Consider the following 23,880-nt stretch of genomic DNA (forward strand, 5'->3'; position numbering starts at 1 on the left):
CGAACCTCTTTGTATCCGGTGTTTAGAAACACAGAATTCCCACAAAGGACACATAATGGGCCGAAGCAAAAAGGTGAACAAAATAAATGACTGGGGTGGGTGGTAGGGTTTTGCGTTCCTTTTTGTAGTAAGTTAAATTCACTGTAAGTACTACCAAAAGAATTTTGATGGTATATTTCTTTGTAAGAACTCAGGCAGTACTGTATGTAATGTATGAAGGTTTTTTCAATGAAAATGAAAATAAAGAGTTAAAAAATAAATAAATAAATAAATAAATGACATCACAGCTTTTGACAATCAAGATCGAATCGACAACTTTTTTTTTCTTTTAAGTTATTATTTGTTTTTATAATTTATTGTTATTTTTTTTATTTACTTATTTTTTTGCCCAGCCCTTATATCAGCAGAGGGAAAAAGAGTCCGATGTACTCACTGCTTGGTTCTCCATGCGGGCGAATATGACATTCAGCATCTGGGTGAGGGTGGCTTTGGCCGTGGTCTGGTTGATGAGGTTTTTGCTGGCCAGATAGATGTTGTAGCATGTTCTGACGGCCTGTAAGACTGTGCCCTCATGGATCTCTATTTGCTGGGATGTCACCGCTGTCAGCAAGGCCTGTTGTGGGCCAGGGAAGAGACAAATTAAAACTTGAATTCATATAGCAAATCCATATCAATTTTGATCACCTTTGGATAACAAAAGAAGGCTTTTTAAAATCAAATTAACAATGACTACGTTTACATGGACATCAATAATAGAATTATTTGCCTTAATCTGAATAAGACAATAATAAGATTCAGGCGATTACTTGAGTTGTTTATTGAATGTTCCTTTTATAATCCTATTTTACATGTTATAGCTCATAATTCGATTAACGTCATTGCGTCACCGTGCTATCCGCATTTCCTCCGGGGTTTCATGTAATTTCGAGTGTTTCATTTTTAATTTGTTGACTTTTACCGCAGTTTGGCACTTTCACTTCAATTCGGGAACATTTCATGCATGCCCCCTATGACAAACGAGATCTTGGATGCAACTACGAACTGCTGGAAGAGTGTTGTTTTAAAGGAAGTTCATCACACATGCTGAATGGAAGAAAAAAACCTCTGAACTTTACGTTGCAGGTGTCTGTAGTCTGTGGACAGCTGCGGGTGTGTGTCTGTGTGTGTGTGTGTGTGTGTGTGTACCATCCTGTCGCAAAACACAGCGAATAGTCCTACATGATGGCAATAGTTTGTTAAGGTGTTTACATGTCTGTACTGCAGTTCAATAATGCCACTAAAATCATCCATCAACCAGAAATCAACCAAAAACGCAAGCACGTGCGACAAGTTTCGCATTTCACTGCATTCGAAAGTTCAAGCTTGGTGAATTCTTACCTGCAAAATCACATGAGGTGATTGCGTGAGATCAATAGAAGATAATTTGAAATAAGAAATTGTAAATATGGAGCAATCACTCACTTTTATTATTGTCTAATCATATTGTTTAACCCCGCCACTTTTCTCAGTACCATACAACAGAATTTTGCATGCACAAGCTCTAGTGTGACCACAGTTTAAGTCACTTTGGACAAAAATGTCTGCTAAATGACTAAATTTAAATGTAATTTCCATGATTTTTTCAAAACCTGTTTTTCCAAAACTCTTCCAAGCCTGAAAAACGCCTTATCAAAATTCCATGACTTTTCCAGGTTTTCCATGACCGTATGAACCCTGGATGTATCAATGTGGTAGCCATCTATTATAATGTTTATGGTACTGCCAGTCTCTGTTCAGGGTTTGTTTACATATGTAATATGTGAAGTTTCCAATAGTATCTGGATGCAGCATTTATGATGCAAAATGAGTTTGCATATCTCAGAGATGCAATGTCAGACACAATGCACTCAATGGAGCAAGTGATGAAGTATCACAAGCAATGTATCAAATTTTTACGGATTTCCTTAAAATAAACTGCATTTCGGGATAATCCAGCGCAGCTCTTTGATAATGAGCTGAACTCTCCATCCTCTCTATGAAGTATTGAATAGACAAAATATGTAGCATATTCCTCTTTCTTTTTCTACATTGGAGAAGAGCAGAGAACAAAGTATCACTGCTTGAATTTACTTCAAAATGTTTTGCGTTTTTTCAGGATAGATTAATTAATATGCAGCAGACTTAAGCTTTGTGTACCTGACAAATTTTGAAAATGAATACAAAATTATTTGATATGAATACAAAAAAAAAAAATAAAAATTCAGACTTCAGTGTCAAAAGACCTCTAATGTAAATTTTTGCAGTGAAAAAATGCCAGTAAACCTCATCATTTGTTTATGCACAGGATGATATTAATTCCTGTGTCTGTTTTTAAAAAAACACACACAGTAAAAAGTAAATGAAGACATTTTGAAGACTCCAATACATTTTAGAGTGAACTAGCATTTTAATCCCTGACCACAGTGATAAATCCTAGGAATGTATTTAAACCGCATAGATGGGCATTATTTTTTTTTTACTATAGTGGCAAAGATTTCGGTAAAGTTCAACCAGATTAAGCTCAACATGTGGCCATATGAAGGAGTTCAGCAGCTTGCCCTGCTGCTCTACATTCCACAATGAGATTTGTAAAACAATGGCTTAGGCAAATGACGCTATGGAAATCTGAGCACTACAGGTTTGGGCAGTTTGGACATAAAGAACAGAAAGACGGACATACATACTGAAAATTATTTCATTAAAAAATCTATGAAATACTGATTTGAACAAAGAACATTTTATAATTCAAATGTGAAATCAAACGTATAAATAAGTAGTAAAAAATGTTCTATATACGAGTCCACCCCTCACAAATCTCTCATAAATTATTATTTTCTATATAACAATAATATATTTGGGCATATGCATTAGATTGGTCAGTCCTAAAGCCAAATATGGTGCTAATCTAGCAAAATAACTTATAATAACAGTCAGAAAAAATATAAAAGAGCAAAAATGAAAAGAAACAAAAAATATATACAATTTTGTTGAATTTTGCAATTTTTTTGTAATATTTTGCATTGATTTTAAATGTATTATCTTTCTATTTTTTTTAAATGTTTGGTGACTGAATTTTTTTTAAAAGAAATAAATTAGTTTAATAAATCTGTTTTGATGAACAGAATAATTTTCTTTAAAAAACATTAAAAAAAATACTGACCCAATTGATAAATATTTATTTATTAAATATATAGTTAATACTTATTGTATGTAGTTTTAAATGAAATTATTACACCAGTCATTAGTGCTTTTATTACTATTACCATTAATAATAATAATAATGATAATAATAATAATTATTATTATTATTAATATCAGGGATTTCTGAAGGATTGCGAGACTGAAGTATTGAGTAATGAAGCTGAAAACTCATCTTTAAAATCACTTTAATAAATTATTAAATTAAATTATGTATTTAATAATTAAATTATATATTATTTATTTATAGTTATTTTATAATGCAATGACATTTTACAATTTTACCCTTTGTCTTGTATCTTTGATTAAAGAAATGAAGGCTTGGTGAGCTTGACCGGTTGTGCATATATTTATAATAGTTTTATTTTTATTATTATTATTATTATTAATATTATTATTATTACTAGATTTGACAGATTCCTAAATTCTGCATTCTGATGATTCTTTATAAACACTAAAATGATTTACAACAATCATAGTTTCCTGAGAATATCTAATTTTAAAAGCAAAAACTATTGGCTTCACATATTTATCTGACATGAAGTAAAAACTGTACCTTTATAATCTGTAGCTGGACTCCTTCGTCTGTCTGCGGGCCCTGAAAGCAGCCACATATAGTCTCTATGATCCTGTCGATGAGTTTCTTCCCTGGTGTGGTGTTGTCTGGAGCGCTGCCCGTCAGGTGACCATACGCTATGAGTTTCTGAAAGAACAGAAACACAGCACATGAGGTCAGACCTGCTCACCACGAGAATTGAGTGTCATGAGCGTGTTGTGAATGCTGACCTGTAAACAGTCTAGAGAGGTGATGACGATGCGAGGACATTTGGACTGACAGGCCAACTCAAATGGCAGGAAGTATTTATCTGCTTCAATGAAGCTGCTCTTCGACTTGATTGGTGGCAAAGTGCTGGAACTCGACTTGTTGTCGCCGACCGGTGAGCTAAAAAGCAAAAAAAAAGACATCAGTCAGTATGACTAAATATGAACTAACATACATCATAACATTTGGACATAATGAAGCAAACAATAAGGTGATTAAATAATTGTGTATGTGTGTCTGTAATATTCTATTTTTATATTAATAGTGGTGGGCAAAGATTAATAGCGATTTTTTATGTGTGTGTATTACATATATTTATTATACATATGTGATACACACACCATCATGGAAACAAAACTATATATAAATAGCTCTGTTACATAGATATAACAATTTATATATAATTGGTATCATATACACGTTTTAGATCTATATATAAATAACAATTTTCTCAAACATATGTACATGTATCAAAAGACCCATCCCGCCACTGACAAAGTCCATAAGTAGGCCCCAATATAAACTCATTTATCCAAGTTTTGACAGTATGCCATCATAAATTGTGCAAATAACTGACAGAATAAGGTTTAAGACAAGTTAAATTTTAAATGATTCAAATTTACAAATTGTGACTGAGGAAATGAGCTGATCAGTTTGTTATTTACCTACAGGCTACAGCTTTTAGTTGGTTTTTAATAAGTTTTTACAGATTCCTAATTGTTTTTAATGATGCATGACAATAAATTTGTGTTTTAAAAATAAGTATTTTTTCATATTTCTTAATTCAAAAATTAAAATTGTAATTTCATAAGATTGTTTATAAAACTGTAATAACTTACACTTTAAATGCACATTTCTAAATAAACACTTTGTGGTAAAATAGTATAGTAAGCGTTTTGACTAAATTTTAGGACATCATTTTGTTGCATCAAAAGTGTGGTTGTGATTGCCATTCGACAAGCTAATGTAGCAATGTGTAGTACTTAAAATATCCCTAAAATGCAGTATTTGAACCACATAATGTATAAGGAATTGAGGAGAACAACTGCAAAAATCTTTACTTTTTGTGAAAAAAAACACACCCCTTTCAATAAGCTGGCTATACACACACACACACACACACACACACACACATATTTACACACACATTTACACACACGCACACACACACACACACACACACACACACATTTATATACACAAATTACATAGATTTAAAAAAATGTATTATATTAATTGCATGAATTTTTTGAATTTTTACATTTTTCATTGCAATAAATCGTCAGAAATTATTATGCATTTTTTATGAATTAATATCCTCTTTAAATAAAAGTTAATTAACTCATAAAAAGTACATTACTAAATAAATACCACAAATGCTGTGCATATTTAAAGAAACACAAATAAGGAAAATTAAATTGTAAAAACTTATTTGGAAAATAAAGTAATTTTAATAAATTTGAATAAATACATTTGAATTATGAAGATTATTAATTGTTCAATTTTTCTTTATTATCATCTCATTAACATCGTATTAACATATTCTAAAATATAAAGTTTAGGTCTACTTTCTAATAAATGCATCTCTGTGTATTATCTGTGTTCAAAGATTTAGTGGATTGGCAGGCTATATTTTGACTGGGGGATATAATTAGTCCTGATAATAATTGTCTGTTTTTAAACAATATGCCAATACTGACTAACAATTTACTGGCCATCCTCATATAAAAACAATCCAACAGATACACGTGAGCCAACAATTTTTTTTTTTGAAGAAAAGCCTGGCTGGGGAAGAAGCCCTTCAATCTTAATCTATCCCCACACTGCAGTGTAAGTGACCTCGACTGCAAACTCTGGCTTTATATCAGCCATGGTATAAACTGAAGAAGACTGCCAGAGCTGGAGAGACGCCAGCGTTAGCAAGAGCAGAGTTTTACCATTTCCTTCAGCGAGACGCACTGATGAGTGCAGTGAGACACGGAGAGATGAAACGAATGAAGCAGAGCAGCGAGGGGGAGAGAGAGAGTGAGAGTAAAGTAGAGCACTAAAGGGGCATGAATCAAAGGACAGTCGTTGAGGGCAACAAAGTGGAAGAAAAACATTCACTTGGATGTACTGTACTACCAGTATATTTTTGATTGGTTCATAAGAATATGGAATAATTTGTATAACAATATTTGTGTCTGTTTAACTGTACCACATGTATTCACCTTATTCTCAGCTGTCGAGCGGGCGCTGCCATTTGAATCTTTTTGTCTCGCGACTTCCGGTCACATTCACTTCCATTCATTTTTTGACGTTAACAACTGCTCGTTACGCTGCTTGATGTTGCAATTTAATATTTTCTTATTATATTATGCTACTTGGTCTGTGTAGTCATGCAAACATTTGTTTGTTGAGCAAGTAGTTTGGCCATTTTCTGCCGTTTATTATTCCTAGTCATTTCTCCCATAGGTGACTGAATCGGAAGTTCTAAGACAATCGCGAAAACAGGCGCACTTCTGCATTTTAGAATAAGGTCAATACTGTGAAACTGGCAGCGTTTGCTTGTAATTAGGCAACAAACACATGTAGACTGTTGAATAAAAGTGTTTATAGTCCGTTTATGCATCGTGTCATGACTGTTAATAATTAGACTTTTCCGCAGTGAAAGGATGCCAATAAAATACAAAAAAAAATGTAAAACACAAAATATAACTGTAAAATACATCTCTCTAAGCCCCGTGTCAAGTTAGCCTTTTTTTCATTCACAACACAGCTCTCATTTCATTTACTTAGAGTTAAAAAAAAAAAAAAAAAAATCTCTTTACCAATTCAGTTGGAAAGTCAAAGTATGAGAGCACATTATTAGCCAGGACCATTCCAATTATGGTCAAAACCAAGCTTTTCATTCTATGGGTCAGTTTTCCTCAACCAACGGGCTGCGGACCGGTACAGTTCTGTGGATCAATTGGCACCGGGCACAAGAAAGCATTCATTATTATCATTTTACATTTAACATCTTGGTTACATCTCGGTCAATTGAGCCCCCAAATTTAACCCACAAACAGCAAAATGAGTAAGAAACAGACGTCTTTGGAAAGTTTTTTTGGCTAAGGGGAAAAGGCCCAGTGAAGTTAGGCAAAATTAGGCACCGAAATTTATATGCTGATTTGATCCGGTACATCCCGGTTACAAAGGTACTGATGCTATAATGGCACCGGGTTTCAGTACCCAACCCTACCCACAACTGACGTTTAAATATCCCCATTTCAAAACATTTATTCATCAAAAGGTAATTTATTAAACAATTTGTGATAACATGATATTCATTTCAAAAATGCTGTAATACGCTGTAACGCTGTAATTTAATTCAAATGCATATTTTCCTTGCTCTAAATGTCTCCTCTACCAAGCGACACTTGCACCTTAACTATGCGTTCACACCGGAGACAGTGAGAGCGTCAAAATTTGCTACATTGATTTCGTATTTAAAGGGGCCATTGCAGCATATCATATCAGTTACATTCCCGCATGAAACATGCTTTCTAGCGTGAAAATGGTGTGCATTTTTTTTTATCAAATTCATTTAACAATGGATGATCAAGTTGCATGTGGTGTGACTTTGTGCCACTTAATTATCCAATGTGTCTATATGTCTGAAATATTCTTAAGCAGCAATTCTGTTTTGTATTGTCGCATGAGATTCCTGCTTTTTTAAAAAAAAAAGAAAAAATATATAAAACATTAATGCACATCAGTAAGTTTACAGTACGTTTTTTAAAGTATGTTCCTGTAAGAAAACATTAAAAACAATGTTTACAAAGGCGCCTAGACTGCAGCTCTGCATAAGATGTTTGGCCATAGTAGAAATGGTCATGCCCAACTGAGCCTGGTTTCTCTCAAAGTTTTTTTATTCTTCACGCCAATTGGTGAAGTTCGCCGCTGTCGCCACTGGCTTGCATGTTTCGGGACCTGTAGAGCTGTGCATCGATGAATTTTCTCTTCAGTGTTTGGACTCTCAGTATTGAATATAAAAGAACTGAGCTAAACTGAACTTAAACTCTGAAAACTGAACTGACACTGTTTCAATTCACTATAATCTTCTATGCGAAGCTGCTTTGACACAATTCATATTGTAAAAGCAATATAGAAATAAAGGTGAATTGAATTGAAATCCGGCGACCGCAACAATCAAATCCTTGGGAACAACTGTGGTTGGAACCAAAGTTCACAGTGACAGTGTTCTCTGGACTCCTCTTAAGCAGTGGACTTCTGCATTTAGATTGCTTGCCGCCGAACCGCATCATAGCTCATTACCATAAAGTTGACTTGATTTCAAGTCTCCTTGATGGCCACTTCGGCGAAGATGCACCGCGCTGTTCCTCATCACCGTCTCCCATTGAAAACTAATGACTTCCGGCTACTTTGACGCTCTCGCCGCTTTTGGTGTGAATGTACAGTACAGCAAGCTTGCCCACTGTTTTCAAGCGCATTAGGTAGACGTAGCAAGTTTGCTGATTTTTGTCTGAAACATTTGATAGGAGAGTCTCTGTTGTAATCAGGGATGAAAGAGACACAAAGATTACAAAGATATATAGCTTTATATAACTTGTCTATGACCCGTAAGTATTTATTCAGAGATAGGTGTTAAAAGATCAACTGTACGGAACATCTTTGTGTACGGAATACAGTTAGTCTATGTTAGTATTTTTTAACTTCTAAAAATCTGATTTAGTATTCTTAAATAAATAGAATTGAAAACAATCTGTGTAGTTTTCCTAACCATAGTATAGTATTGAAAACAATCTAAAATGTCTCAATTATTATTATTTTTTGCAAATACTTCAGACTACAAACATGGTCCTCATCAATCAATCAATCAAGTCCCACAACGAAAATCTAGCTCCAAATCACCCCCTCTCTCAAAAGGGCACACTTTTCCTTCAGCGGATGAGTGTGCTAGCTTTGTTTGTGAGCTCTGGTTTAGCTGGCGCGTCAGGCTGAGTCAGCGAGAGGCTGATACAGTATAATACAGCTCTGCCCATTGGCTCGCGTTCTTCCCCTCCTCTCTCCACTTCTCCTTCGTTCAATCTCATTAATCTGTCTGTGGAGGGATTAGCCAGCTCATATTTTTAATTGACATAAATTGAGCTGTAGCTGGGCTATGAGGGAAAAGACTAGAGCTCCTCCGGGTCCACAGATTACCTCACCCAACTCTCATTTAGCTTCAACTCTCCTTGTTTCTGTCTTTGCACTTCTCGAAACGAATCCTCAGAGACTTTGCATTTCCATCGAGTTAAAGCAAGTCGGAGAGCAGGCAAAGCACAAAATGTCACTTAAACAACATGACATGACGAGATAGATATGTAGTTTGTCATCTACTGCTATTTTAAACAATTTAATACAAGTCCTTTTAGAGCATTCATGGCATGCTGCCTTTCCCCAGAAAATACTTTAAAAATACTGCTTTGATATGTAAAAAAAGTAATGCATTAAAAGTTTAAGTATGGGATGATAAACAGCTGATCTTTCCAGCTAGTAATTTTATTTTGATCATCTATATGTTATAGGGTTTTGCATTGTTGTGGGCTACACACACCAAGGCAAGGCAAGTTTATTTATATAGCACATTTCATACACAGTGGCAATTCAAAGTGCTTTACATAAACAAGAATAAAAGAAACAAGTATAAAAAATATATTATAAATATAAATATAATATAATATTGCAATCGGATGTAGCATAGTGCTCATTCAGGAAAGGCACAGCTAAACAGATGTGTTTTCAGTCTAGATTTGAATGTGCCTAATGTTGGAGCACATCTGACCATTTCTGGAAGCCGATTCCAGCAGCGAGGGGCGGAGTAGCTGAAAGCTGATTCACCCTGCTTTGACTGAACTCTTGGAATTTCTAGTTTATTTGATCCTAAAGATCTGAGTGATCTGTTAGGTTTGTATTGAGTGAGCATATCTGTAATGTATTGAGGTCCTAGGCCATTTAGTGATTTATAGACAAGTAATAATACTTTAAACTCTATTCTGAATGTAACTGGGAGCCAGTCTAGAGACCTGAGGACAGGTGTGGTGTGCTCTGATTTTCTGGTTCTGGTCAGAATCCTGGCTGCAGCTTACTGGATAAGCTGTAACTGTCTGACTGTCTTTTTAGGAAGACTAGTGAGGCAGCCGTTACAGTAATCCACCCTGATGCTGATAAAAGCATGAACAAGTTTCTTCACTTAAAAAACAACGCATCTGATTCTTGTAATGTTTTTCAGATGATAGTATGCTGATTTACTGACTGTTTTGACATGACTATTGAAACTCAGATCTGACTCCAGAGTCACACCAAGATTCTTGACCTTATTTTTTGTTGTTTGACCTTTAGTGCCAAGGTACACATTCACCTTGAGAACCTCATCTCTGTTCCCAAACACAATCACTTCAGTTTTCTCTTTGTTTAACTGAAGAAAGTTTTGCCACATCCAATTGTTAGTTTCATCAATGCATTGGCAGAGGGTGTCAATGGAGCTGTGGTAGGAAATTAGTTTTTTTCTCATTATTTGGCTCAGAGGGAGCATGTAAAGGTTGAACAGGAGAGGTGCCAGAATCAAGCCTTGTGGGACTCCACATGTCATGGGTGTCCACCTCGACCTATGATCACCTATACTGACATGGTAACCTCTACCTTCAAGGTAAGTTCTAAACCATTTGAGGACCGTGCCAGACAGCCCAACCCAGTTTTCCAGCCTATCCAGAAGTATGCTGTGATCGACAGTGTCAAATTGTCACTAGTGTCACCACTGTCAAATTTCCAAATAGTTCAGAATTGAGTCGATTAATGAACATTTGATTACTTGAAGTGAATTACTTGGAGCAAATACAGTGCTTTATCACATGTACCTGCATAGGGCTTACACATGGCTGCTTGCTTTAACTGTTGATAAGCCATAAAGGCGTTCCATTTTCAACCTGCATACTGTAAAAACTGATTGCTTATTGACCTTAAGCTTCAATGCGGAAGTGTGCTGGTTTTTGCAATTGTTTTAGAACTTCCGGTTCAGTCGCCTATGGGAGGAATTACTAGGAATATTAAACTGCATAAAACGGTCAAACTACTTGTTCTACAAGCAAGCAAGTAAAATAATAAAAGAAAATCAGTTCGCAACATCAAGCAGTAACAAGCTATTTTTAACTTATAAAAATAAATGGAAATGAATGAGACCAGAAAGAAAGACAGTCTCGAGCCAAAAAGAAATGCGCCAACATACCCAAAATGGCTGTGCCCGCTTGTACACGGAGAATAAGGTGAATAGGGCTGCACAATATACAGTCAGATCCATAAATATTGAGGCATCGACATAATTCTAACATTTTTGGCTCTATACACTGTCAGCTTTAATTTGAGGGTATTTGCATCCAAATCAGGTGAACGGTGTAGGAATTACAACAGTTTGCGCATGTGCTTCCCACTTGTTAAGGGACCAAAAGTAATGGAACAGAATAATAATCATAAATCAAACTTTCACTTTTTATTACTTGGTTGCAAATCATTTGCATCCTTTTACATTGGAATATTTGATTCCTGTAAAATAAACTATAAAGCACAATTTATTTAATTTGTATTTTTTTATTGTATTGATCTATGTTTGTAGATTGTTTATTGTATTTTATGCACATGCACTAAAGAGTCTTCCCAAATCAATCTAAGATGAAAAATTCTTTATGAATAAAGATATTCAAGTCATCTGGTGGTCATTATTGTTTTCATATCATAATATGTAGTCAAAGTCAAAATTTTTTACCCTCCAGTGATTTCTTTCTTTCTTTTTTTTTCAAGGAATTTTTTTACAGTATTTCCGATAATATTTTTTTCTAGAGAAAGTCCTGTTGTTTTATTTCAGCTAGAACAAAAACAATATTATTAACCATTTAAGGTCACTATTATTGGCCCCTTTAAGCAATATTTTTTTATGATCTACAACCGTTTTACAATGACTTGCTTAATTACCCCAACTTGCCTAGTTATCCTATTGCTATTTTATCGAGTAAAACATTATGTACAGTAATCATGTCAAAGATAAAGTAAATAATTTATTAGAAATGACTTATTAAAAATATTATGTTTAGAAATATGTTAAAAAAAATTTCTGTTAAACAGAAATTGGGGACAAAATTATACAGTATGGCTAATAATTCTGACTTCAACTGTACTGTATTTCACGTTACATTTTTCCAATATCATTAAGCCCAATAAGTAACTCACTCATTTGTGGCAATGAGAAATCATTCATTCATTGTACTAAATCAGATGCACTGTTTGAAAGCAGTGCTCCCTGACTTTAAAACAGACACATGCAAGCAACAAAGGAAAGAAAAGCCAAAAGACACAGTCATGGATGAGAAAGCCGGCCGATGTGGTGAAACAGGTGAGCTGTGAATTAATAGACGCAAAGGGTGAGAGATGAAGGTCCTCGGAACAGGCCGCCCTGGCCCTGCAGAAAGCCCTGAGCACAGTATGTCTCATTCCTGTGTCCACACAGCAAGGTCTCCAAGCACATTAACAACACAGACCACAAGGGGTGTTTTTTCTTTCACACACATACACACACAAATCACAATGAGGCCAGAACAGCAGCTAAAACACAAAGAGGCCGCGTGTGGTTTACTCTCTGGAAAATGTCAGGGCTTCATTACAAGCAGTGAACTCGACAACAATAAAGAAGGGGGATTTTTGAAACACTAGTTCAATATATCAACTGCAAGGGTGTAGCACAAGATATCGACTTACCTTAATTTCTCCGATTCCTGCTTGATTTCCTCTGCAAAAGAAAAGAAAAGATTCACATGAGTGAGGCAAATAGACTGACTGACAATACTAAATAAATAAACTGCCTATAGCAGACAGTAAAGGCTAATGAGGTTGCATTAAAAGCAGCTACAAAAGCAGTCTTGACTTGTTTACCGTCTACTAGCAGGTAAACACAAGACTTTGAAGCCTTTTGAGATAAAATGCAGTAAATCTGTGTTTTGTTAGAAATAATAATACAATGAAAAAGGATGCTTTCAAAGAACTGTATCTTAAAATGTTTGTAAATGCTATAAATAATGTGTATGTGTTGCAATTTTAATTGTATTTATATCTGCATTGCATTAATGCTAATGACGTCATCCATATTTTATATTTCAAAGCTAGTGATAATTGATAAACAACTTGCAATATAAACAATTTTAGTTTGTTGTCGGCACCAATAGTGGTTAAGTGCACTGACATATAGCATCATGGTGCTCACAGTGACCCAAGTTTGATTCCCAGCTTGAGGTCCTTCGCGACCCTTTTCCTCTCTCTATTCCCAACTATGTCAATTCTCTGCACTTTTCTATCCATTAGAGGTTAAAAAACCCTAAAAAAATTATTAAAAAATTGTTATTTTATTGCCCCAGTGACAGCTCTCATAGCTTTACTACTGAGAGTGTTCATGTAAAGCACACATACTTTACAATAAAGTTTAACTTGTTAAAATTAGTTAACTATTAGTTAATGAGAACTAAAAAAAAAACACACTTTGCATTGTGTAATGCTATTAATACTGTACATAAATCCAAGAGTTGAATCTGTGAAAGGTTTAATACTTTTATGCATTATTATTGCCTAATTAGACTTTACTCTAAAGCTTTATTACTGCATATGAATTATAAACGTTCGGCATGCCAACAAAACAGATATATATATATATATATATGTGTGTGTGTGTGTGTGTGTGTGTGTGTGTGTGTGTGGCACGTTGCTAAAAACACTATTAGGACATATACTTTACTATTGAGTGAAAAATGATTATTTTTGTAAATAAAAAACATTGAACTCCATTGTGTTATAAATGAGATTCTTTATGGTTTTATTGCAAAAAGTACATTATAAAAATGAAACTATATATATATATATATATATATATATATATATATATATATATATATATATATATATATATATATATATATATATATATATAATCATTGATACAAGTAAATATATATATATATATATATATATATATATATATATATATATATATATATATATATATATATATATATGTGTGTGTGTGTGTGTGTGTGTGTGTGTGTGTGTGTATGTATTAACAGTTATTAAATTAGTAAGTTATCATGGCAACTTTGAAGTTTGGTATCTTCAGACTACCACCAATCATTCAAGTTTGGTTTTGGCCCTTCATAAGAAAAAGTTTGGGCACCATTGCTTTATTGAAATAGTAATGAATTTATATACAAAAACATACAAATTATTATTAACATCCATCCATCCATAATTAACTCCACTAAAATATTCAATAATCCAAAACACAAGTAACTCAGTGATGGCAAACACACAGACAGCTCCCTCATTTACATGACTACCAGAACACACTCCTGTCGAGAGCCATTTTCTCCGCGAACACTATGAATTTAATTATGCATGGCCCCTTTAACACCTCTTCCTCTGAAATCAGTCATTAACTGCATCAGAAATGCATTCAGAGAGTCGGAGGTACTCGCTGATAACTTCTGAAAGCTTCAACATTACACAAATGAGACTTTAAATCACTTTAAACACCTGGATTCATTAGCGCACAGGCACTTTCTGCTGACATGCGTCAGTCGCGCTGTTATTCGCAGGTCAGGCTTTCTGACTACTTCAATCTGTTCTGTTGACTTGAAAGTGGTTTGGATTGAATGTTTATTCTAAGCAGTTGCGGTCACGAATAGGTGTGTTGTCAAAATGTATCAATATTCTGATATATATGGATACTGAAATATTCATCACAGAGATTTTCCATTTAAAATAACTTAAATCATTTTTTGTAAGACAGTGAGAGATGTGTTTGGCTTTGTACTTTGTTTTATTCATCATGAAAATAACATAATTTTTTGGTAAAATGGTATTTTAGATCAACATTATTATGTCTGTTTATTCTGCCACTGAATTATATGTGTTAATGCACGTGCAGTGCTTCTTTGTTTACATCAGTAAGCAAAGAAACATTGTAATACTCCTGTTCATGAGCAGCCTCTGCTGGCAGAGAGGGAATTTGCTTTTCACTCAGCTTGTCTGCTGTTTCCTTCAGATCTTTTATGTAACAGATTAATAGTTTCATTAAACTAAGGACATGTCCACTGGTACAGGAGTATTTTAATAGAATGGAGGAACTATGATGTCAATTTGTATGCAAAAACCCGGAAGCGAGTTAGCATTTTAGCAGTTCCGGTTCCCTCATCCCTAAGTCAATGGGTTTTTTGAATGGGTTTTCAGTAAAATCGCATAAAAAAGGTTTGTGGCTAACACTAACTCAAAATACTTTCACGTTTTGTTCTACGACATAAAACACATCAGTTACTGCACACTTTTGATTTTTTTTAAATCGGTTATGCTTCTTTAAAAAGACGGTTGCTATCAAGTTGCTAAATGGGACTACAGGCGGTGTCGAGAAATTATACATCATCGAGCTGATCTGGAGCCCAGCTCGCTTGTGTTGGGCATTTGGATTTGTCTGTTAATTAGGTATTTTCATGAATAGTAGGGGTGTATCGATACACTCAGCTCACGATAAAATGTGTATCATGATATAATGTTCACGATTCGATATGTATCACGATATCTGGAATAAAAATTGAAAATTAAACTGAAATGCAAATTTTATATAAAAAAAATTAAATTACCAAGTAAACTATTTTTATGTATTTATTTTGTTTCAACTTGTTAGACTGAACCTTCTTTAAGAAAATAAATTAAACAGGACTGTCTCTGGAAAATAAAACAATTTAAAAACTTCTTATAAAATATTATTGAAATTATTCAATTCAATTGAATTTAACAGTAAGAGCTTAAGGCTTTGCTTGGTCACTTGCATTTTTTTGTGTGTGCAATCCACATTTCCAGGTAATCAGCAGTTCTATAAAATAATCCTGAACTGATGTGTATCTGTCTGAGAGGTTTTTATGGATGGCTGTCTTCATGCTCGAGCATATTGCCCGAAAGGTGTATCATAGATGGCCGTCGAGAGAAATTACTTGCCTTAACGGGACTTTAAAACTACTGTCCTGACTGGAATAGTAGTACTAATAAATTAAGGGTTGGACAAAATTGTGAGTTCAGTTTGTATCATGGTGTGGTCATGTTTTTTTCATTCTGATTTGGTTTACAGGGTAAAAAACAATCCCCTATTGTATCATTTAAATACCATTTAGAAATACCATATATCCATTTTAAATGCATAGACTTATAATCATGCATTTACAGTATGTTAAAAATAATTCTCAAGGCAATGAGTATTAATTGAGTGTTTTGTTGTTGATTAATGGTAATGACGACAGCTCTAATTTTGGCTGCACTGTCATTTAAAAAAAAAATAAATTGAAATGTAGAGTATTGTATCGAAGTTAGAAATTCCAGTATAGTGACAAGATTGGTTGAAAGCGGTTTGGATTGAATATGTTTATTCAGAACAAGAGTCTGTGGTCTCTGCAAGCAGCTGCAGTCATGAATGACTAAGTGCTCGGCACGGCACCAATGCAATGCCGTAGAAAGAGCCTCTCTCCTTCCTCCTCAAGGCAGTAAACAATGACGAGTATAGCAGCATAATGGCATCTACACGCTCTGCTGACAGACAGTCCTCCAACACAAACCACACTGCCTGCAAGCACAGACTGAATATCCAGCGTCCGTGTCTGTTTACATGCACACTGATCAGAATCCAGCAATTGCATGTTTACAGAAATATAGAAGAAATAGAAATAGTTATTTCATCCTGCAATATTGTTGTTATGTATTACGAACATTTTTAAGCAGTATAAGTGCATTTCTCATTTATTTTTTCATATAGAGTTTTCACTGTAGCAATGGTAATGTATGAAACATTAAAAAAAGAAAATATCACAAAAATAAAATTAATTATGTACAGAAATGTTGCCATAGCTAACTTATTTAACAAATATATATATATATATATATATATATATATATATATATATATATATATATATATATATATATATATATATATATATATATATATATATATATATATATATTATTAATGATATAACCATTTCCTTTGGTTATCATGTCTTTGCACATGTGTTGTAACTGGAAAAAATGGGAAATAACACGTTTTAAATGTAATTAGAGCTTTAGCAACAACAGTAAAGGAACAAGTCACTTCAGATTTTGTTGCTGATTTAAAATATGTAATTTAATTGTGAGTTCAACAAAATTTTAGGATTCCCTGAGTAATTTACATAGGACTTTGGTCTCGAATGAACTGCATGGGAGCGTTGCAAATACGGTTGCCAAGTGAACAGATTTTCCTTGAAAGGGACTTTGGTTTAGCATGCCGCTTTGTCATTGTCTGGTCTGATTAAGCTAATTTAGCTGTAGTCAGTGGGTTAACCACAGTGCAGAATGTAGATCAGTTTGATTAGTTGTAGTGTAGTACTACACCTGGTTAAACGCAGAAACTTTATCAAAATGACAATTTTAAACCATAGCAACATGAACAACATGCGCTGTTACTTGAAATTAAAACACTGAAAATACCCTTGGTCTTCTCTATCTACTGCATTAAGGTCCATTCAGTGCACTTACTTCTCAAATCTTTAATGGACCCACTGAACTGACCTTGAGAAAGACTCTGGGCTTGAGCAAACAAATCAAACAAAACAAAACAGAGCTTCCACATCATGGCGGAACTGTCAACCTTACAGAAAATAGCCCATACAGAAGCTCCATTGGAATACAAGCCAGCTTTCAGTAATCATGTTGATATAAACTTGCTTTTTGTTTTCGAAACAAGATTACTGCACACTACCTGAATAATGATGAACACAGAATGAGTGTATGTTTTGTATAATAATTGGGGCAGCCTGCAATATTAAGGTGTGTTTTTTTTCTGTTAGCTCTTCATTTGGAACACTTTCATTTTGTTTTTATTTGCACACCATGTTTTCACCCTAAAGGTGCTATGTGCAAGTAAGTTTTTGACTCTTATAAAGCATAAAATAGCATAATATGTTTGCAGATATTTAAAGGAGCAGTGCATAAAGTAATTTTAAGGCTTGGTTTGTTTTTATAAGATGCAAAGCAAGGTGTGCTCATGTTTCACTTGAAGGACATCATGCTACTTTTTCATAAATCTCACTTATATACAGCTACTCAGCTGACATAAGTGTAATATTTCCTAGTTCCTCGGAAAGGCCTGCCTTCAAGAGGCTCTGATTAGTCATCTATCATAATGTGCTGTGATTCGCGAATCGGCTCCACGTCACGCCCGTACAAGCACGCACTTTTTTGCTGTGTAAACAAAGGCATTTTGATGTATACAAAATGTGTCAATTTATGTTCAGTAACTATAAAACATCACATTTTTAAACAGTTTTTTTTAAAGTTTCTTTTCATGTAAATGAACCTTTTCGCTTTACAATATACAAAACACATTAACATAAATCAAAAGATCTGTTTCTTCGAAACATTTCACAACAGTTTTTTGGCAAAAATGTTTCAGAAATACATTTTCCCATGTGCAGTATAAAACATTTTTTCTCCGATTTTCATACAATACTTTTGTAATCACGTAAAAGTTAGTTTAATTGACCTAATTTTAAAATAGAAATAGAGTTATGCAAAAGTATTATAATGAGATATGCATAATGTTTGATTAGTTTACAATACTAAAATGTCTGCATAAACACTTGTGCTAGCTCACATGCGTAGTGGAAAGCAAATGCTAAAAGGTGCAGATATCAATATTGAAAATGTATTTATCAGAAAATACTTACCAAATGTTTATTAAAGATGTCTTAAATGTTTAGTTTTTATTATAGAACTTAATTATTTAATGTATTAAGTAATAATGTTTATGAGTTTTTAAACATTTTAAATGATGTTACTTGTTTTAATATGGAAATTATTCATAAATCACTTTGCTTTTCCAGTAATATTTATTTTCATAGATGTTGTCCCCAAAATTCGTTCACTGTAATCTTCAATCGTATCTGGATGCAGCCTTTATGATGCAAGCTGAGATTGCATCACTCAGCGATGTGATGTCAGACACAATGCACTCAAATGGAGCTAGTGACGTCACTGTGATGGGTAGGGTTAGGGGTGGGGTTAGATGAGCCTATTAAAAAGCATTGGATGCAACTCAGATTGCACTGCACCAGGTCTGCATCCAGATCCCTCTCGTAGGCTTTGCTAAGCTAACTCTTTCAAAACCAAGCTCTCCGTTTGCATTGAACTTTGAGCATCTTACATTCAGAGATGCTATTTATGTTCACACAGCTACATTGCACATCATCTAAAGTTTAAAATATGATATCGTAGTGGACCACTCCTTTAAGAAACATGCTAAGTGAACATTCTTGTGTATCTGAAAAAAATGCTGAAGTCAGATATTCTGCTTTGAAAATGTAAGTTATGTGCTGGACCAGCTGTCTTTGCTTTGATTCTTTTAACCCACCCACTGCGACTTTAGCCAATTATATTTCAGCACCCCGGGTTGCCTTGGCAGAAAACCGCATATTTAATTTATTCAGTAAGAAACGCTCTCAAAGCATCTGTTCATGACCAAAATGCGACCTCTGGTGGAAAGTAGCAGCCTCCAAAATGAAACACAGATTCAGAGTTCCACATGAGATAATTAATTAGCAAATCATATAAATATTACAAAGTTAAACAATAAGTGAGCAGTTTACATTGTAACCTTTTAGGTGTTGGTTAGGACCAAAACTCCTTTTAGTATGGGGAATATTCCTTTCATGTCATGTGATTGCTTTTATTTAGAATGCGACTTAAATCAGCCTTAAATCAGCCTTTAGTTCAAAAGACAGACAAACTCCTGTTGGTGACCTGGCAACCTGCACTTGCGTGCGTTTTGATCCAGGAATGCAATACCTAGTTCAACCACTAGGTGTCAAACCATCATACTACGCCTTTAAAAAAAAATCAAGATATAAATGTAAAGCTTCTTCACAATATAGACATGCAAACATTTGAAAATGTTGAAAAACTCTCCATAAATTTAGAAGCATACAAACAATTTAGAGTGCAATAATACAAGTCTTGATGTTGTAAGTCTGATCACAAAAAATGTAAACAAAGGCAGAGGATAACAGGCTTCATTTCAAAACCAAAACTACAAGCAACAAGTGTGATGTTGTATAGGGCAAGCATCAAATTAATAAAGGTGACCTTTAAAAATAAGCATTCATGGGAAGACTACAATATGGCCACCACCAATATATTTTGTAATACTAGAATACAGACTAAAAAGCTTTTTTGGATATGGCAACAAAAGTAACATTTGCCGGCTCCTCAATATACTTAATTTAGATAAAAAATAATACTCAAATAATCCTATTTTGATTTCAATTATTTCATCGTAGTGTTTGACAAACATCTACCTGCATATAGCCCTTCCCTCTTCTGTAAAAGGGGGTGGGGAAAAGTAGCTCATTTGCATTTCAAGACAAACAATAAATCAAAATTTAGCTTCCACCTAAAAAAGGACACTTGGCATGTAAAATAAATAATCTGTGAGGTATTTTGTGCCATTCTTGCAGCAAAAGAGACCAACATCTATGAATAAAAACTTTTGAGCATTTACTTTCAGATTGTGTTACATTTATGCATGCACAAAATCTACGTGCTCATATCAGTATTTGCTAATAAATGTGGATTTTTTTATGTTATCACTACATGAGTCATTAGAAAAATGTTAATATTTAAAGCAACAAATTATGAATTAGGACGGCATGATAATTGCAATTTGTAGTTAAACTGTATTAATTTTTAATCAGGCCCTGTCAGATCAAGATAAGATCATATAAAGATCGAAATTTATCTTCCTATACATCATTATTGAGCTACTGGTAACAAGCAAAAATGTCCCTTTCAGTGCATCCCTAATCAAATACAATTTCTATTCAACACATGCCCATGCACCAGCCTGTGTTTGCTAATAGGATTTAAGCAGGAATTCAACCATAGGAATTAAACAGAAATTCAACTAGCAACCATGCCTGCATCTTAATCAATGAGCTATGAACACCCTAAGGAACCTTTAGAAAAAATCTGATGAGTAGCACAAAACCCTTACTGTCTTACTGTATGCCATACTGGTGCAGTCAAACAGTTGGCACCGTTCTGCTTTTGAAATACTGCCAGCACCCACACTTTCCGAGCCAACAGTTGGGACAACATATTATGACACCGCATAAATAAGATTCTTTCAGTAACCATCAGCTTCAAAGAGCTGATATGAAATCTGACTGTGACACACAGAACTCACAATCTCCAAAATAAAAACAAATAGAGAGAGAGTGTGACACATAAATAAAACTTCTGTTAACAACACAAGAGTTCATATGAGGGTCATAGAGGAAAAGAGGTTATCAATCACTTAAAAAAATAGAGTAATACAACTTAAAAAATGTCCCATAAATTTGAATGTGTCCTAAATGTGTCCTTGTTTAAAAACAAATCTCCAAAAAATATGACTATTGTACATTTCCATGATTTAGAAGACACCTACTAAAACATATATATGATTCATTGTAACAGTAGCTTATATATATGTAACAATAAATCTTGACTAGAATATATGACAAAATAGAAACCAAATTATTTGATGACATTTTACAAATCATTATTATTCTTTTAAAATATTATATATTATAGAAAGTTTTCATCAAAAAATGAAAAATCATATTGCGCAAATAAATGATTAACATTAACAAAAAAAGGTGGGAGACGAGATGCCCCATTTTTCCAGGTACAGTAACTCTATTTTCTCAAGAACAGTCAAAAGACCCTGGTGTACTTCAAAACTAAGTTTTCTTTCTTTTCAAATAAAACTTTTTTTTTTTTTGAACCTTTGACTATAATGACTGGCCTAAGTACAAATCAGGTTAAGAGTTTTTTTATTCTTACACACATCTATTACATAATTACAATGGAATAGCATGGCAACCACATTATTTTATATTTTATTTTCAAAAATATATTTGCAAAAATCAAAAGAGATTCTTTGCTTTTATTTAATATGCTTTCCATATGCAAACGATTTTTTAATGAATTAGAACACCAAAATGACCTGCATGCACACATACTGGGGTTCTTGTTAATCTGAATACAGCTAGTCCATATCACAATTCTACTTGTGTGGTGAACAATTGGCACAGAGCTGGCAATCAGACCAACATTATTAAAACAAACTTCTATGTGTCCCCTCTACAATTTAGGAAGGTCTCCAGACCTTTAATGCTGCGTTCACACCAGACGCAGCACGCGCGTCAAACGCGAGTGATTTACATGTTAGGTCAATGCAAACAGACATCCTGCAGCGCGATACGTGCGAATGGCGCGGCGCGAATGATGCAAATTGCGTGAATGGCACGGGGCGAATTGAGCGTTTTGCGCGTTTGACCCGCTTAACGAGCGTTTCGTGCGAATCTCTCGATTTCGAAAATCTGAACTTCAGAGTAAATTCGCGCCGCGTTAACCAATCAGAAGCTTGCTCTTGTGGGGGCGTGATTGTGATGTAGAACCTGTTGTCGGTGTTCCGAAGGAAATACTCCAGCCTTCACCGACAACAGTTCATCAAACTCGGCTTGGCTCAGTCAGAAGCACCGCTATAATCCTCCGTCATTCAGGTTAAGTTTCTGGAGGAGTTTATGAGCTCACAGAGCTGGATGCACCTCTAAAAGAATGTAGTGGACTCAGACACGTCCCTAAACGTATCGACGCTGTTTTTCAGTCTTCATAAAGCACATAAACTGTTATTTTCTTCATAAAATCCATGTTAGCCATTTAGCTCTGAAGCTAGAGTCTTCGGGCAGACAGAAGCCCTGCCCATCACGCGAATCCGCGTCTGTTCTGATGTGAATTTGACACGCGAATGAAGCAGGGTTTGACGTGCGTATGAAGCGAGTAAACTCAAATGTTCACGCAGCTATTTACGCGCGAATAGCGTGATTTATCCGCGCGTTTCGCGTCTGGTGTGAACACAGCATTACAAATCCAAGAACCAGGACACACGGCATTCCACATAGCTATGGCAAGATAAATACCCTCATGATGATCCCCTATTTAGCTGCCAACAAATGAGAGCATCTTTGGGGAAAGAGACTAAGATTTCATACAATTTCATATAGGGATGCACAAAACTACAATTCATAAATATTACCTAGTCATTGAATTTCTTGTGTTGCTAACTAACTAACTAACCAGCCAACCAACAAAGCAAATAACAAACAAAACAGCCAGCCAACCAACTAACAAACCATAAAACAAACCAACCAATAAACCAACCAACAAACCATCCAAGAAACCATCCAACATACAAACCAACCAACCAACGAACAAACAAACCAAAAAACACCAGAACAACCGACCAACCAAACCAACAAAGCAAATAACAAACAAACCAGCCAACCCACCAACCAACCAACAAACCATCCAACAAACCAACCAACCAACCCAACTGCCAAAGATGTGCATTTGACTGGCTGTAGTGGTATTTCCTTAAAGTAGAAGAATAACTTAATTTTACCAGACGCCTTGTATTTTATGCCATACATTCAAGATTTAACATCTGTGAGAGAAAGCCACAGTAGTGCTTCGCGATAAAACAAACACCCATAACCATATGAATTATGTATTAGCTTTGGATGTGCTGCAAAGCTGATGGCGGCTCTGAGATAATTGTGCTCTAAGGACAAGTGCAGACAGCTCAACGTGAGGAAATAATATATGAAATAATGTATCTGTCTGCCACCATATAAAAAGAGTGGAGATTCATGCAATCAAAGCAA

The 23,880-nt window shown here is 34.6% G+C and overlaps 1 protein-coding gene and 1 long non-coding RNA gene across 6 annotated transcripts in view; both read right to left on the minus strand.

Annotated features, from left to right (window-relative positions):
- arfgef1 (ARF guanine nucleotide exchange factor 1) overlaps positions 1–23,880 on the minus strand; it is a 131,025-nt gene that overhangs the window by 84,689 nt on the left and 22,456 nt on the right. For all 5 annotated transcript variants that reach the window (XR_015524894.1, XM_087309445.1, XM_087309444.1 and 2 more), the window contains exons 2-5: positions 12,809–12,839; positions 4,003–4,159; positions 3,773–3,919; positions 434–613 (exon numbers count right to left, since the gene is read on the minus strand). Coding sequence is in view for 4 of the 5 variants with exons in the window: in XM_087309445.1 (XP_087165571.1) it covers positions 434–613; positions 3,773–3,919; positions 4,003–4,159; positions 12,809–12,839 (515 nt within the window). In the remaining variant the exon portion in view is untranslated. The remainder of the gene's footprint in view (positions 1–433; positions 614–3,772; positions 3,920–4,002; positions 4,160–12,808; positions 12,840–23,880) is intronic.
- Positions 4,264–10,238, minus strand: LOC147831042 (uncharacterized). The gene is made up of 3 exons (XR_015524911.1): positions 6,709–10,238; positions 6,566–6,660; positions 4,264–6,249 (listed from the first exon to the last, which is right to left on the minus strand). It is a non-coding gene; the product is annotated as an uncharacterized LOC147831042 (long non-coding RNA).

The sequence above is a fragment of the Danio rerio genome, chromosome 24 (assembly GCF_052040795.2).
Source record: "Danio rerio strain M-AB ecotype USA chromosome 24, GRCz13ab, whole genome shotgun sequence".
Classification (NCBI taxonomy): Eukaryota; Metazoa; Chordata; class Actinopteri; order Cypriniformes; family Danionidae; genus Danio; species Danio rerio.